At 50.1% G+C, this 15,130-nt stretch overlaps 1 protein-coding gene across 21 annotated transcripts in view; it reads right to left on the reverse strand.

Moving 5' to 3' along the window:
- The window catches only part of CLEC16A (C-type lectin domain containing 16A), a 220,211-nt gene that overhangs the window by 149,279 nt on the left and 55,802 nt on the right, over window positions 1-15,130 (reverse strand). For 14 of the 21 annotated variants that reach the window (XM_021086616.1, XM_021086627.1, XM_021086614.1 and 11 more), the window contains one exon: window positions 10,794-11,025. In XM_021086616.1, coding sequence (XP_020942275.1) covers window positions 10,794-11,025 — 232 coding nt within the window. The remainder of the gene's footprint in view (window positions 1-10,793; window positions 11,026-15,130) is intronic. The other 7 variants (XM_021086617.1, XM_021086621.1, XM_021086630.1 and 4 more) reach the window with 1 other exon arrangement.

Here is a 15,130-nt window from a genome sequence, read left to right on the forward strand (position 1 = left end):
TGGCATATGGAGGTTCCCAGGCTAGGGGTTGAATCAGAGCTGTAGCCACCAGCCTACGCCAGAGCCACAGCAACGCGGGTCCGAGCCGTGTCTGCAACCTACACCACAGCTCACGGCAACGCCGGATCGTTAACCCACTGAGCAAGGGCAGGGACCGAACCCGCAACCTCATGGTTCCTAGTCGGATTCGTTAACCACTGCGCCATGACGGGAACTCCAATTTTTTAACTGTTAATGTGTGCGCATAGTTCTGAATTTATTTTAGGGTGCATTAGAAGAAAATTCTAACTGCACAGGAAGCTTGTTCTATTGTGGACAGTACTGCTTAGGATGAAGCTAAATTTAAGAAAAAAACAAAGGGAGTCAACTGACAATGAGCTACTGAGCAAGGAGCAGTCCACAGAGGGCATGGCCACTGTGCGGGCAGGAGGTGCTGCAGACTGAGAACCGCCATCCTCTCCTGTCCTCACATCCTTGCCCCCACGTGCCACCCAACGACCCCTGCCTTCTCCAAGGTGGGCTGGAGACACCTCAGTGGGCGTACCGGGTGACTCACTGAGCAGTACCTCTTGACTAACCATTCTCATCTTTTAAAAATCTGCATACCGGTATACAGGATGCTAGTACACAGAGTACACATACTGGGGAGACATGTGTTTAATGTGCTTGTTTGTCTTTACTGATAGGGTGTGACATCTGAAGGCTACCAAGTGAGACGATGGTGCCAGCCTCTGGCGTTTGCCCTGTGACCTTCGACCTGCTCCCTGCACTGCTTTGAGGTCTCTGTCCAAGGACCCTCCAAGATTACAGGGCCAAGCCTGCGTGTCTCCACCAGCTGTGACGTGGTTGCCCCATCACAGCTTTGGCTCCTTAAGCTCCCTGGGCACTATCGCAATTCTGGAGCAGAGAAGAGGTTCAGGAGCACCCATCCTCGTGTTCGCCAGGTGCGTACTCATTCTGAATGACAACTGCCCGGGGCAGCACCGCGGCAAGAGGGGACAGCAGAGCTACTTCAGGCACAGGGCGGGCTCCCTCGCACACTCCGCAGACCCCTAACGCTCCTTTCTGGAATTCAGGTGCTTCATACAAAATGGCCTGAAAACCATTAATTTGGTCCTGGATACTGTATATGAGGAAACAGAAACCCACAAGTGCCATGATGCTGAATAGGGCTAGAAAAGCAGCAGGAAAAAAAAAAAAAAAAAAAAAAAAGGCCAGGCCTGCTCGCCCCCCCACTTTCCAGGTCAGTCATGTTCTGGTGCAGGACCCAGCGACAGGGGCCTCTCCACAAAGAACGAGGCTCCCTAACCTCGGCTGTGCCACCCTGGTCCTCACCACTGCACCCCCAACCCCTCCGGGCGCCAATACGCTCCTCCTCCCGCCAGCCCAGCTGCGGGAAGAGCTGCTCCCTTAGCTTTCTAGGTGGAATACAGAACACCTCCTCCAACGCCAAATAGGTCCCCCCCGCCTTTCTTTCAACAATTTTATCCAAACAACTCTTAAAAGCAGTGATTCTTACCTAGCTCTGCCAGCTCCCTCGCACCTTATGCAAACACTGTGGGGTAAGGAACAAGGACCCCGGCACAGGTGTACTCCCTACTCTGTGATGGCCTAGTGGGAAAAGCATCTGAAAGCGAACGGATACATTTGCACGCGTAACTGCTTCCCTCAGCTGTACGCCTGAAACACACACAACACTGGAAGTCGACTATACCATAAAATTTAAAGACAAAACCAAAACACTATGTGGCCATGAGAGGAGTGGGTCACAGGTTTTGGGAAGAGGGTCTCGCCAAATTTTTTCACTGCTCCAAAGTGGACTCTACAGCCATCTTTAAAAGTAGATGTTGAAGAAGACTTGGCCTGTCTTGGTGACTGAGGGTCAAAGCGCACGCTTCTTTATGCCAAACCAGGATGTCCAGCATGGCTCTGCACAGCCTTCTGGGCCCCACTGCCAGGTTCCCTGCTGACCCCAAGCCCACTTCGGTACGGCCCAGCTCCCCTCCCCTCGCCACGCTGCTGCCATCAGGGAAAGCAGATCAGTGGGCCCACAGAGACACGGATTTCTAGTGACAGTCCCTGAGGTAGGACCTGGGCTCTGATGATGAACTCCCAGGGGGCTCCAAAGAACCTTAGTTATTATACCACGAGCCCCCACCCCTATCAGGCTTCTGTTTTGGAGTCTGAAGGGGCTGTAGCAATGCTCTAGGCCGGCTTTGCTCAAACTTCAGTCACGCGCCTGCCTTCACAATTTCTGCCATGTCTGTGTGTTGCGTATTTATTACTTACTTAATCGTGTTATTTGAACTTCTAAAAAAAAAAAAATCAATGCATTTTCAAAGAAAACATTCCTATACCCTTCAATTGAGCAATCCTACATGCAGGAATTTATCTGGAAGATACACCTCCACTGATATGAAAATGCACATGTGCAAGGGTATTCATGGCAGTATTATTTGTAACTGCAAAATACTGGAAACTACCTAAATGCCCAAGCCTGAAGACGGGGTGAATAAACTATGGTGCACGTCGCGGCAGCTGTAGAAGGGAATGAGGAAGACTGCTGTGAACCGCTGCGGAGTGAGTTCTGGAGACAGCGCTCAGTGGAGAAAGCCGAGCGCCAAAGAACACAGACCCCGCGGGGAAGACAGAAGGGACGATAAGAAAGCATACATATGTCTGCTTCTTTTTACACAACGAAACCCAGGAAGGATCTCCTAGAAAACAGTCAGTTGGTTATCTACAAGAGGGAGGAAGGGCATGTCCCTGAACAAACCCCTTTATGGAGTTTTGAGCTTGTTAACATTCCAGGTTGTTTTTTTGTTTTTTTTTTTAAAAGAAATTAAATCAATAAGAATGGGAAGGGAGAACCCTAGACTAAAAATAAATAAATAAAAGCACAAAATATATTCCAAACGAATACTATACCTATCCTAAAGTGAGGAAGAAAGGACGGGCCCAACGAGTCCAAGCAGTTTATGAAAAGTAAAAATCCGAGCAGTTTATGAACGTGATACCTGACTACACCCTCAGTTTGGGGATAAGGGAACTGCTTCTGTGTGTGTGTGTGTGGTGTGTATGTGTGTGTGTGAGTGTGTGGTGGGCGGGACTGCAAACAACCCTCAACTCTTTATTATCAAACAATAAACAATTCTGAAACTTTAAAAAGATGGATTATAGGATTGAGCAAATGCTAAATGTTTTGACGCCACTGGGAGCCGGGGCTCACTGAAAAAAGAGACGTACAAATCTGATGTGGGAATGGATGGGAATCGGAGGTACTGGTCACGGGTATTTTGCATACACACAGGCACATACTTCCCAGCTCTGTCCATTGAAAGGGCCCAGAAGCAAGACGCCCCATGCAGCCATGAGCACACCTGGGGCCCAGACCTTGGCCTCTAACACCAGCCCCACTGAGAGAAGCCAGGGCTTTTCAGAGAAATGACGAATCCTGAGGAAGGGCAGAGTAGGTGGGAAATGAACCTGGAACACCCTGTCATGACAGAAAGTGTGCAGACTGCTTGGGAAAAAATGATGGGGGCCTATCACGAGGACTTAGCAGCCAGCTTGAAAGGGGTCCCAAGGGCCAAATATGGGACGATGTAAGTATCAAATTAACTAAATACAGTAATGAATCCATGAGTCTGTGCCAAAGACAGACAGCTAAATTAAATTCACACGTGGAAAGAAGAAAGGAATCTTGGTTACCGTGGAATACCAAGTGCTGGCACTGCACAACCAATAGGCACCACCGCCCTGGTAAAGACCCGATCAGCAAGCATCAGCAGTGAACGCCCCATCGAGGGCGAATGTTTTTAAATAAGTGTAACTGACTTACAATATCGTGTTAGTTTTAGGTGTACAGAAAAGTGGTTCAGTTTTACATATACATATACACTCTTTTTCAGACTCTTGTCCCTTACAGTTTATTACAAGATATGGAATATAGTTCCCTGTGCGATATAACTGTCCTTGTTGTTCATCCGTTTTATATACGGTAGTGAGTGTCTGCTAAGTCCATATCCCAATGGATCCCCCACTGCCCTTTTATAACCATAAGGTTGTTTTCTCTATGAGTCTGTTTCTGTTTTGTAGATAAGTTCAAAGTATGACATTGCACATAAAGTGATATCATATGGCTGCTTATGTCTGACTTACCTCACTTAGATGATAATCTCTAGGTCCACTCATGTTGCTGTAAACGGCATTATTTCATTCTTTTTTGTGGCTAAGCAGTATTCCATTGTGTATATATAAATACCTATCTTTTTTTTTTTTTTAATCTTTTTAGGGCCACACTGAGCGAGACCAGGGATTGAACCCACATCCTCATGGATACCAGTCGGGTTTGTTAACCACTGAGCCATGACGGGAACGCCATAAATACCATACCTTCTTTATTCCTTTGTCGACGGACATTTAGGCTGCGTCCATGTCTTGGCTCTTGTGAACAGTGCTGCAGTGAATGTTGGGGTGTATGTATATGTTCAAATTAGAGTTTTCACCTTTCCTGGATATATGCCCAGGAGTGGGATTGCTGGATCATATGCTAATACTAGGTTTAGTTTTTTGAGGAACCTCCGTACTGTTCTCCATGGTGGCTGCACCAATTTACACTCTCACCTAAACTGTAGGAAGGTTCTAAGGGGGAACTTCAGTGAGGCACAGGCTATCTGCGTTATCTCCGAGCGGCTCCCATGGATGGCCGATGAGTTGCAACGAAAAGAGGAAGTTACGATACAGTGGGGACCCTGAGCCACACCTCACCCGGGTGGCCAGGATTAACATCACCCATGAGGGACAGAAGGGCACTGTGCCTCCAAATGTGACACCCTGGGAGGGACATGTCACCTATGCTGAATTCCAGCCAAGAAGGCATAACCTCAATCTGATCACAAAGAAATATCAAAGACAGAAAGAGGAATGTTCTAGTAAAGGCACGGAGGCGGAGGTTCTGGATTCCGCAAAAGTGGCTGAGCTGCACCAGGGCGAGGGAGACGGCACGATGTCAGAGTCAAGGGGCCAAAGGAAGGCGGGGGTTCAGGGCACGGCCTGACCCGGGACTGGCTTCTGTACCGGCCGAGGAACAAAGCTAAGAGGATGCCATCGGGCCAACGCATGAGTTGGAGCGTGGACAGGAGGGAACCCCCACGGAGCTGCGAAGTGTGCTGTGGTCACGACAGAGAATGCCCTGCGCTTAGCAAACGCCAGCCCAAGAACTGAGAGGGAATGGGGATGGTGGGTGCACCTGCCCAGAAAAAAAAGGGTGTGCATGTCACTGTGACTCCGTGTGTGTACATGTGTGTGTGCACGTGTGCGTGTGTGCGCGCGTGTGCGGAGAGAGAAACGCAGATAAGAAAGCGAATAGGGTATAAGATGTTGAAAGGTGAAAGTGGGTGCAGAGTGATAAGGTGATTGTTCTTTAAACTGCTTTGGGGTTTTTTTCACTTTCTATAAATCTGAAATTATTTTCAAATAGAACATTTTTAGAAATTACCATGACAAGGGAGTTCCCTTTGTGGCTCAGCGGAAACAAATCTGATCCAACTAGTATCCATGAGGATGCGGTTTCCATCCCTGACCTCGCTCAGCAGGTCAGGGACCCAACACTGCCTTGAGCCGTGGTGTAGGTTGGAGAGGCGGCTCGGATCTTGCATTGCTGTGGCTGCCGTGTCCGATTCGCCCCCCTACCTGGGAACTTCCATATGCTGCAGGTGTGGTCCTAAAAAAAAAAAAAAAAAAAAAAAAATTTACTATGATTAGCATAAAACCAGTAGGAAAAGAAAGCAACTGTGAACCGGTGCTGAGGCCCATCACATGCACAGAAAGGGGAGAAGGGGGGACGTGGGGGGTGGGGGGGCGAGCCGAAAGCAGAGCAGTGGGTAGGAGGGAGGGAGGACGGAGAGCTGTTCAGGGGGCACAGTTTCAGTTTAGGGGGATAAGCGTCCTGGGGCTGGAAGGTGGTGGTGGCTTCACAACGATGTGAATGTACCGGAGAGGCCTGAGGACCCTCAGGACCCAGGGACGTCAACTGCTGTCCCCTGACAGGACAACTCTGGCCAAATCCGGGAGCTTCCCCAGTATTTTTTTAAATAACAGCAATAAGTCATCAACTTGCCCGGGATGATGTGCATTCTAATCTGATTAACATTTGGTAAATGAAGTGCTTTTCAGGGAAATGGTAGGCATGACCTCTCAACCGTCGCTGGTTTGACAAATTCAAGGATTTTCTCAGCTGCCCTCAGTGTCCTATATGCCAGCAATCATGGCAAGGACAACAATAAAAAGGGGAAGGGACGATAAGAACGAAGGCCCGAAAGAGGTTGAGGGAAGGAGGAGAAGGATGCCCTTGCTGGTTACCCAGGAGACACGGGAAGGACAGCATGCCACTGGCTGGCTCTGGAGCAGAATTTCAAGAGGCAAACAGCGCTTGGCAACAACAGGGTGCATAGGTGCTGGGTATCTGGGGTACAACTTTGCTTTTTTACTATCGTTTACTGGATAGCAAACAAGAGAGATTGAATTCAGGATGTTTTTGTGGGAAGTTGCTTTTCAGAGGATTTGTTTAAACTGACCTCCAATGCTTCTCCTCAGACTGGCTAAGCCCACTGGAAAAGCTGGTGCTCCCCCGCCTCTCTACCCCAGCGGCCCGGCCTTCGCATCCTTCCCCCCCCACCCCTCTACTCACTGGCTGCCCCAGCACAAAGTCCCCCAACCAAGCTCAAGTCCGCCTTGAGGAGTTCCCCTCTGGTGCAGCAGGTTAAGGATCTGGCATTGTTACTGCAGCTCCCTGGGTGGCTGCTGGGGCATAGGTTTGATCCTTGGCCCAGGAACTTCTACATGCCAGAGGTGCAACCCCCCCCCCCCGAAACAAACAAACAAAAAACCATCACAGAAAGGGGACTGGCTCGCCTGGGGTCACACGGCTGCTGGTGGCAGACTCACAGGCATCCGGGACTCAGACCCCAACCTCCTGATAGCTCGCCCCTGGCTCACCCCAACCAGAAAACTCTGCTGGGCCTGGGGTTGGCTCTGGCTTTGCAGGAGCAGCCAGAAGTGAGGCCAGCTTCCACCCCATTTCAGAGGAGACTTTAAAAAAATCTGAAAAGTCAAGCTGGGGCTCCAAACTCCAGACACCTTCAACTCCCAGCTGACATGGCTGGTTCAGTCAGTGCCTCTGCCTTCCTTCCATGCCCTTACCAGGATTCCAAGAAAGGCCTGAGTTTTGAAGGTCAGGCTGTGAAATTGATGCCTACCTTTCCATAGGCCAAACCCTCTTTTTCAAACCATTCACCCTCTTATGTCAGGTCTGCGTATTAAGTTATTGCTCTAGGCGAATCCAGGAAGAGAGGGCGGCCTTTCAGACTGAAGCGCAGGCTGAGAGCGAGCGGGAACACCCCTCTGGCCAGGGAGCCTGCTATTCCTTTCAGTACCCACTGCTGAACACGGAAGGGCCCTGTCATTTTCTGGGTTTCAGAATGAGTCGCCCACCCCTCGGGACCTGAGGCAGAGCACCCCTCTCTTTGCAAACAGGGGATGGGCATGGGGGGTCCCGGGGTGCACATTCATTTCACACAACTTCCTTGCTGGGGCTTATATGTGGAGGAGGTGTGAATTCTGAGTGCTGCATTTGTAGGAAAAAACAAGTTAATGCCACATTCAAATCAGGTCATGGCAGAACTGTGGCTTGTGACCACATGCCTTTTCACTCCTGTGCTTTATGCCTCCTTTCAAAGGAAAGATGTCACCACTGCAATGGGGGCAGCAGAGCATGCGGGGGGAACTGGCGCCAGTACCTCTTTGCTCAGGGGTCAAGGCTGTCAACAAGTCCCTAGGTCCTGGGACAATGCAAGAAGCGCACTGGAGAGGAAGCAACTGGGAGGAGAAAAGAGCCTCGCGTCCACCTCCCGACAGGAAGGGAGAATGGAGGTGCGCAGAGGCCGCGTGGCTTTCTGGGGAGCACGTGCTCTTCCTGCTGGCGTGGCACCCATGTCCCCTCCTTCTGAGAAATGCACCTTATTTCTTACAGAGGGAGTCACCTTAGGGTGACACACAATCCAAGCCCAGCCAACGAGCACAGAAGATGCCTTTACGGGGTGGGCAAGCAGGCCCGTCAGCAGCCACGCGCATCGGGCCCAGGCACGCACCACGCTCCTTACGGCATGAAGGAGCAGCTCCCATCCCACTTGCAGGGGGCGCGGCGGGAAGGGGGTTGGCAGGACTGGAGCCTCACACTGCCAGGGGTCGTCTCTGCCCCAGGTCCAGCCCTGCCCAAGCCCACCCCCGTGACGCGAACCGTCATTGCCTTTTTTGCTTGAGCCAGTCTGAGCTGAATGTCTCCATCTTGCAACTACAAGAATCCTAACACATCCTCATGAAAGAAAAAAGTCATTACACAAATTGTGTTTCCTGTCATCACAGTTTCCAGATGGGAAACGAGGTCCAGAGCTTGAGGAGACCATCCAAGGCGCACAACAAGCCGAGCTGCCGAGGCGGGACCGCGAGTCAGAGCTGCCCCCTCCGAGGCACCTCCCCGCCCTACGCTGTCCTCTGGCTTGAAAGGGAAGGGAAAATGTGCCTGACAGCCATCCAAGGCACAGGCATTGACAGCTGGGCCGTTTCACCCAAACACAGACACGGTCTGAGGCGAGAATGCCCCCCAGCCGTACCTTCAAACGTAAGAACAGCTGAGAGCTCAAATTAAACGATTCAAAAGCCCCAGGATATAGCTGCTGCCGCCCAGGTAAGCGTCTCTTTGCCAGACAGGCTGTGAAAGTTGTATTTATTTATGGTGGAAGACGGGGGTGCATTCGACGAGACAGGAGGGCACTCAAAGGCCGAGGGGGTCGAGGAGAGCCATGCTCCCCCGAACTCTGAGGTCAGCATTGGCTGTCCGGACAGAGCCTCTGGGGAAGTTGCTGGGCCCTGCCTGGGACCACCTGGCCAGACAACGGTCGGGAAAGCAGGGGTTGGGCGGCTGGGACCGTCTCTCCCCTGGCCCCTGCACAGGGCAGGAGGGCTCAGCCTGCAGGGAGCCTTCCCCCCATCTAACAGGCACTGGGCCGGCAGCCTCGCTGAGCTGCTGAAGCCCCCGTGCGCCAGGTCTGGCCCGCCCATCTGAGTCACTGCAGTGTGTGTTTGAGGCCAAGCCTGCCCTTGTCCACACCACAGTTAGTCACGGCCCCAGCCTGGTTAGAGAGTAGCCCTTAAAAGGACTGGAACGAAAGAGGGAGCATCTTTCCAAAATGGAATCGGCGAGAACACTGTGTGCAAAATGGGGTGAAGTCGCCCATGCCCTCCTAGTGCAGCTACAGGAAAGCTAAACCAAGGCTTTAAGCAGACAGTTGTCTCCCAAGTTAGAAAAAAGAGTCAAAATGATCCAAAGAAGCAGACAAGTGTGGCTTACCTTGGGTCTGGCCCTCACCGCCCCACCAGAGTGATATCTGTAGTTCAAAACGGAATTCCTCAACCCAAACGCTCACTGCCCACTCCGAACAGAAATACTAGTATGCTGGAGAGCTCAGCCTTAAAAGGGGGGCTGGCGGCACCAGGGAGACCCTATGGTTACACTTATTGAAATGTGATCATGCCGTTCACTGAGAACTGCCAAGAAACTCAGAATGGGCCAGCAGGGTGGGGACTGGGGGTAGGCTTGGGCTGCGTAATCGCAGCAAGCTCCCCAAAACACGAGTTCCCAGTCCCTGATTTACTGAGCCGCTCCGCTGTCCAGCTTCCCATGCCCTGGCCTCCCACAGTCCAGCTGTTGGGCCGGGGAGCTGGCTTCAGAGCAGCCCTGCTCGCCCAGGACCCAGGGGATGGGATGCCTCACAGGAAGTGCTCCCTGCCCCTCTGAGCAGATCCCAGTCAGGAGCTGAGGCGAGCCCTTGTCTGTCCCAGGGGGTGTGGTGGGAGCTCCCCCGTGGTGAGTGGAGCCCCCCCCCACTTGCACCCCTCACCTCCTCCACCCTGAGGGCCCAAGGCCACGGCCAGAGACCCCATCTATGTGGCCCTGAGCCCGGCCTACAACACAAGAAACCGGACAGTTGAAACCTGCTTCATCGCAGAGCAGCCAAGGCTCTCCAGATGGAGGAGGTGTGAGCAGCTAAACGAGAGGGAGGTGAAAAGGAAGCAGAATCTTTCCCGGCAAGGGCAAAAGGGAGGACAGAATGATTCTAATTACTGAGCACATATGCACCAAACACAAGTGTGCCTCATTCTAAACAGATGAGTACTTGAAAAAAATCTTAATGTAAGAATGCAGAGGATGCTATTTGATCATTTGACCCCCCCCAACCCTAATCTTATTAAAAGCATATAATTTCATTAAACATGGGCTATTTTTCTCCCTGCAGTGCACTGGAAATAATGACTTCTGTCAAAAATCATAATCCCAAGTTCTCGGGAGTCGTAAGAGCAACAGTAATGATAAAGATGACAGTAACAGTCACGACAGCAGTTGCAGTAGCAGTAGATACTTGTGACACAGGCCAGGCACTGCTGTGAGCATGATACGTGTATTAGCCCGTTTAATTCTCTACACAGCAAAGTGAATGCTATCTGTTACCCTCTTTTGACAGATGGGCAAACAGAGGCACGGGGTTAAGAGGAAAGGACCTGGCCCCAGGCCACCCATCCAGTAAGGGCGGGCCTGTTCCCACAGCCGCCTCTGAATGGCGGGTTGTGTAGAATGAGGTGCACAGTGTTTGGAGTGACAGGAGGCGGGGGGGCAGGGGACAGACACCAGACACAGAGGACAGCCTGGCGCGGCTGGCCCTGGCAGGCGCACTCACCTTCATTCTCCCCACTGGTCTTGGTGCCTTTGGAACCACCCTCTGTACCTTTAGCCTTCTCGGCGTCTTCCTGGGCATCCTCGGCGGGCCCTTTCTCCTCGTCTTCCTCCTCCCCAACATTTTTGTAGTTGGGTCTCTTTTGCACCCGCCGCTTGCCCTTGTGCTTGTTCATCTCAAGGGACCGCTCTAGCGTCTCAGTGGGTTTGATGAAGCACCGGATGCTGGGCTTGGCCTGGAAGGTCAAACCGAGACAACGGGCGGAGGTGAACGCTGGAATCTCTCTGGCTCCTTCCTATCGAGCGGCCCCAGAGTTTCTGCCCCAAGAAATTCCTTTCTGGAACAATAAATTCTACCTCCTCGCTTAACGACTATGACTATTATTAACGTCTTCACTATTAAATATTCGAAACAAGAGCACCAGCTACCCGCTACCATTTGTCAGCCATGGTCCTGAGCCCGTCTGCACTTGGCCAGCACCAGCTCTGTGCTTCCCGGGGGCCAGAAACACGCTCTGGATACCTTTATGGGACTTCCTAAGCGCCGGATGCTGTTCTCAGGGCTCTGACTGCATTATCTCACTTAGGCTTTTACAGAAACCCCAAAAGATAATACTGTTGTTGTGCTCTTTGTACAGATGAGGAAACTGACGCTCAGAGATGTTAAATAATCTGTCCAAGGTCACACAGCCAGGAGATGGCAGAGCTGGGATTCAAAATCACTTACCATCTGCACAATCTGTGTCTCAACAACGGCACACTGATGCGATCATTCACATATAGTTTATTTTTCACTTACAGTTTAAATTTATTTTATTTACTTATTTATTCACTTTTGGCTTTTTAGGGCTGCACTCACATCACATGGAGGTTCCCAGGCTAGGGGTTGAATCAGAGCTGCAGCTGCCGGCCTACGCCACAGCCACAGCCACACAGGATCTGAGCTGCGTCTGCCACCAACACCACAGCTCACAGCAACACGGATCCTTAACCCTCTGAGCAAGGCCAAGGATCGAATCTGCATCCTCATGGATACTAGCTGGGTTCGTTAACCGCTGAGCCATGACAGGAACTCCCAAATTTATTTATATTAAAAGGAACTGTGGATCGCTATGGAAATGGAACACCCAGTGTACCTTGTTATTATTAAAAAAAAAAAAAACAGAAAAGAAAAAGCAAGGTATAGTGGATGTAACCAAATGCTGGCTCTGTTTAGAAAGGGAACCTGGCAAGCAATGAATTAAAGCTCATCCCCAAAGTTATCAGCTTGGCCCCAAGGAAGACGTTCTCCCCTGAAAAGTCAGGAGCCTTCCAAGAGAAATGAAAAAGGCCCATGTGGCACCATGGTTCTATCCCGCGTTGTGGACAACATAGCTGTATCTCAGTCCTTACAGCAACCATGTGCCATACGCATCATCAGTCCCATTGTACAGACGAGAAAATAAGGCTCAGAAGGCTTAAGTGACTTGCCCAATGAGACACGGCTACTGAGCTGTAGAGTCCGAATTTGAACTGCTACTTGCCCAAGCTCTTCCTAAAATAATAGTGCTTCACCGGGAGCTCAAACTCAGTGCCCTGTTTAGTACTCTTTAAAAAGTATTTACATGCAAATGGGTCAGAAAGGAGCAAAGACCCAAAAGAAACTGTCCCTGATGTGCTTGGGGACAAGATTCTGACTAAAGTGTTTTTCTTTCTCCAGGGTCTAGATGACATTGAGACATCATTTTGTCACTGAAAAAGAGAAAATTTTTAAAGTAAACTTTTCCATTACCTTGATTCAGTCTATCTATCTTCTGATTTACCCCAAACAACCACCAAGTGTATTCTGGGGGCCACCTGACCCTGCCAATTAGTAGAATGCGCTCCAGGAACACAGATTAATTTCAATAACACTCAAAACAAAACCTAATTGAATGCTAAAGTAGCATCTAAATCCAAGCATTAATTTTTATTTGCCTACTTTGGATTATTCATCCACAAAAATGAAGATAAATTAAGACATGCTTCTACTGTCCTGGAAACCCAGATGGCGCGTCACAGATGCCAATAACCAAGAGCCGGGAGATGTGAGCATCCCAGGTGCCCATCACTGACAGACAGCATCCATCAGTGCCCACTAAGGACGCTGCATGACTGAATGCAATCCCAGACACCCCCTCACTTTCTCCTGGGGGCCCAAACCTGGTTGGTTAGGGCCCCAAAATGATCTGACTGCTTCCCTGGTCACCACTTACTCCCGGTGAATTTTAAAGCACGCCCTACGCAATAAAGCTTTCAGAAACAGAAAACGGAGACCAAACGTAGAGCAAGACACCACCCTGGGAGAAGTCAGGAGCAGAAATTCACAGGCATGATGCAGAAACCCCTCCCTGAGCTCAGTGTGGACTCCGAGGCACAGAACAACCAGCAGCACTAAGGCCGGTGGAGCAGTGCCCAGGGTCCAGGGCTGGGCAGAGCAGTGAGACCCCAGCTACCCCCTACAGAGCTGTGGGGCCTCTCTGAGCTTCCTAGCTCCTTGTCTAGAACATGGGCAAAGTAATTCTGGCCTCCTTAAACTAAACAAAAATCATAGAAAGTGTCTTTAGGAGTTCCCATCGTGGCTCAGTGGTAAAGAACCCGACTAGGAACCATGAGGATGTGGGTTCAATCCCTGGCCTGGCTCAGTGGGTTGGGGATGTGGCATTGCCATGAGCTGCGGTGTAAGTCACAGACATAGCTTGGATCCCAAGTTGCTGGGACTGTGGTATAGGCCAGCAGCTGTAGCTCTGATTAGACCCCTCGCCTGGGAACCTCCATATGCTGCAGATGTGGCCCTAAAAAAAAAAAAAAAAAAAAAAAATAGTAAAGGAAAGAAAAGAAAAGAAAAAAGAACCTTTACAGCATGGTGATACAGTAAACATCCAACATATAGATGGTTACTCTCCCTTCTCTACCTACACTAAAAAAGAAAAGAAAAAAAAAAAAAAGTCAACTCTGACATGAATTCAGAAACTTTCCAAGGGATCTGCTTTTCACGATGATCAGGTGTTGGGGAGGGAGGGGGAAGGCATGCTTACTGGGGGAATTTCAAACCTTTAAAAAGCAACCAACCCAGTAAATAGCTGGAAATAACCTAAATGTCCATCAACAGGGGAGTGGTTAGGTAATTATGGTCTGTCCATAGAGCGGGAATCTACGAAGCTGTTAAAAAGACTGAAGTCTATTTATACCTAGCTATGCTGATGCAGAAACAGCGCCAGGATAAAAAAGCAAGAACAGGGAATGAAGCTGGGTCCCTCTGGGTAAAGCTTTGTGATGGTGTAAACACAACTTTCCCTGGAAAGCTGCAGAATACTATGTTAGCATAGTATGTTTGGGGAAAGAAAGAAGGTAGGTAGTGGTATGTGTGCACACGCATGAGCGCACTTGAGAGGTTTTCACTCCTGGGAAAAATCATTGTGGCTCAGTGGTGACGAAGCCGACTAGTAGCCATGAGGATACAGGTTCGATCCCTGGCCTTGCTCAGTGGGTTAAGGATCCGGCGTTGCCGTGAGCTGTGGTGTAGGTTGCAGACAAAACTTGCATCCTATGTGGCTATGGCTGTGGCTGGCAGCTGTAGCTCTGATTTGACCCCAGGCCTAGGAACTTCCATATGCCTCAGGTGTGGCCCTAAAAAGCAAAAAAAAAAAAAAAAAAAAAAATTAGAGTTTTTCATTTCTATACCTTGCTGTTTGGTTTAAAACTCCTAATCATACACACAAATTAACTTTTTACAAAATTCAACAGGGAGCATTTAGACACTGGAGTTATAGACTTTATTTCCCTATTTTTCCTTATTTAAAAAGCCTGATGGAGTTCCCATCGTGGCGCAGTGGTTAACGAATCTGACTAGGAACCATGGGGTTGCGGGTTCGGTCCCTGCCCTTGCTCAGTGGGTCAAGGACCCAGCGTTGCCATGAGCTGTGGTGTAGGTTGCAGACACCGCTGGAATCCCATGTTGCTGTGGCTGTGGTGTAGGCTGGTGGCTACAGCTCCGATTCGACCCCTAGCCTGGGAACCTCCATATGCCGCAGGAGCGGCCCTAGAAAAGGCAAAAAGACAAAAAAAAAAAAAAAAAAAAAAGCCTGAGAGTTCCCTGGTGGCCTAGAAGTTAAAGATTCTGGTGTTGTCACTGCTATGGCTCAGGTTCAGTCCCTGGCCTGGGAACCTCCATATGCCTCAGATGTGGCCAAAAATAAAAAGCCTTTTTCTTTTTTTTCTTTTTTTTAATATTAACAATAGCCAGATCCCACAGTTACCATGGAGAAGCTGATAGGGAGTGGCTGGGAAATGTGGGCAGGGATTCCTGATCATTCCTGCTGC

Source organism: Sus scrofa, chromosome 3 (assembly GCF_000003025.6).
Source record: "Sus scrofa isolate TJ Tabasco breed Duroc chromosome 3, Sscrofa11.1, whole genome shotgun sequence".
In the NCBI taxonomy this organism is placed as follows: Eukaryota; Metazoa; Chordata; class Mammalia; order Artiodactyla; family Suidae; genus Sus; species Sus scrofa.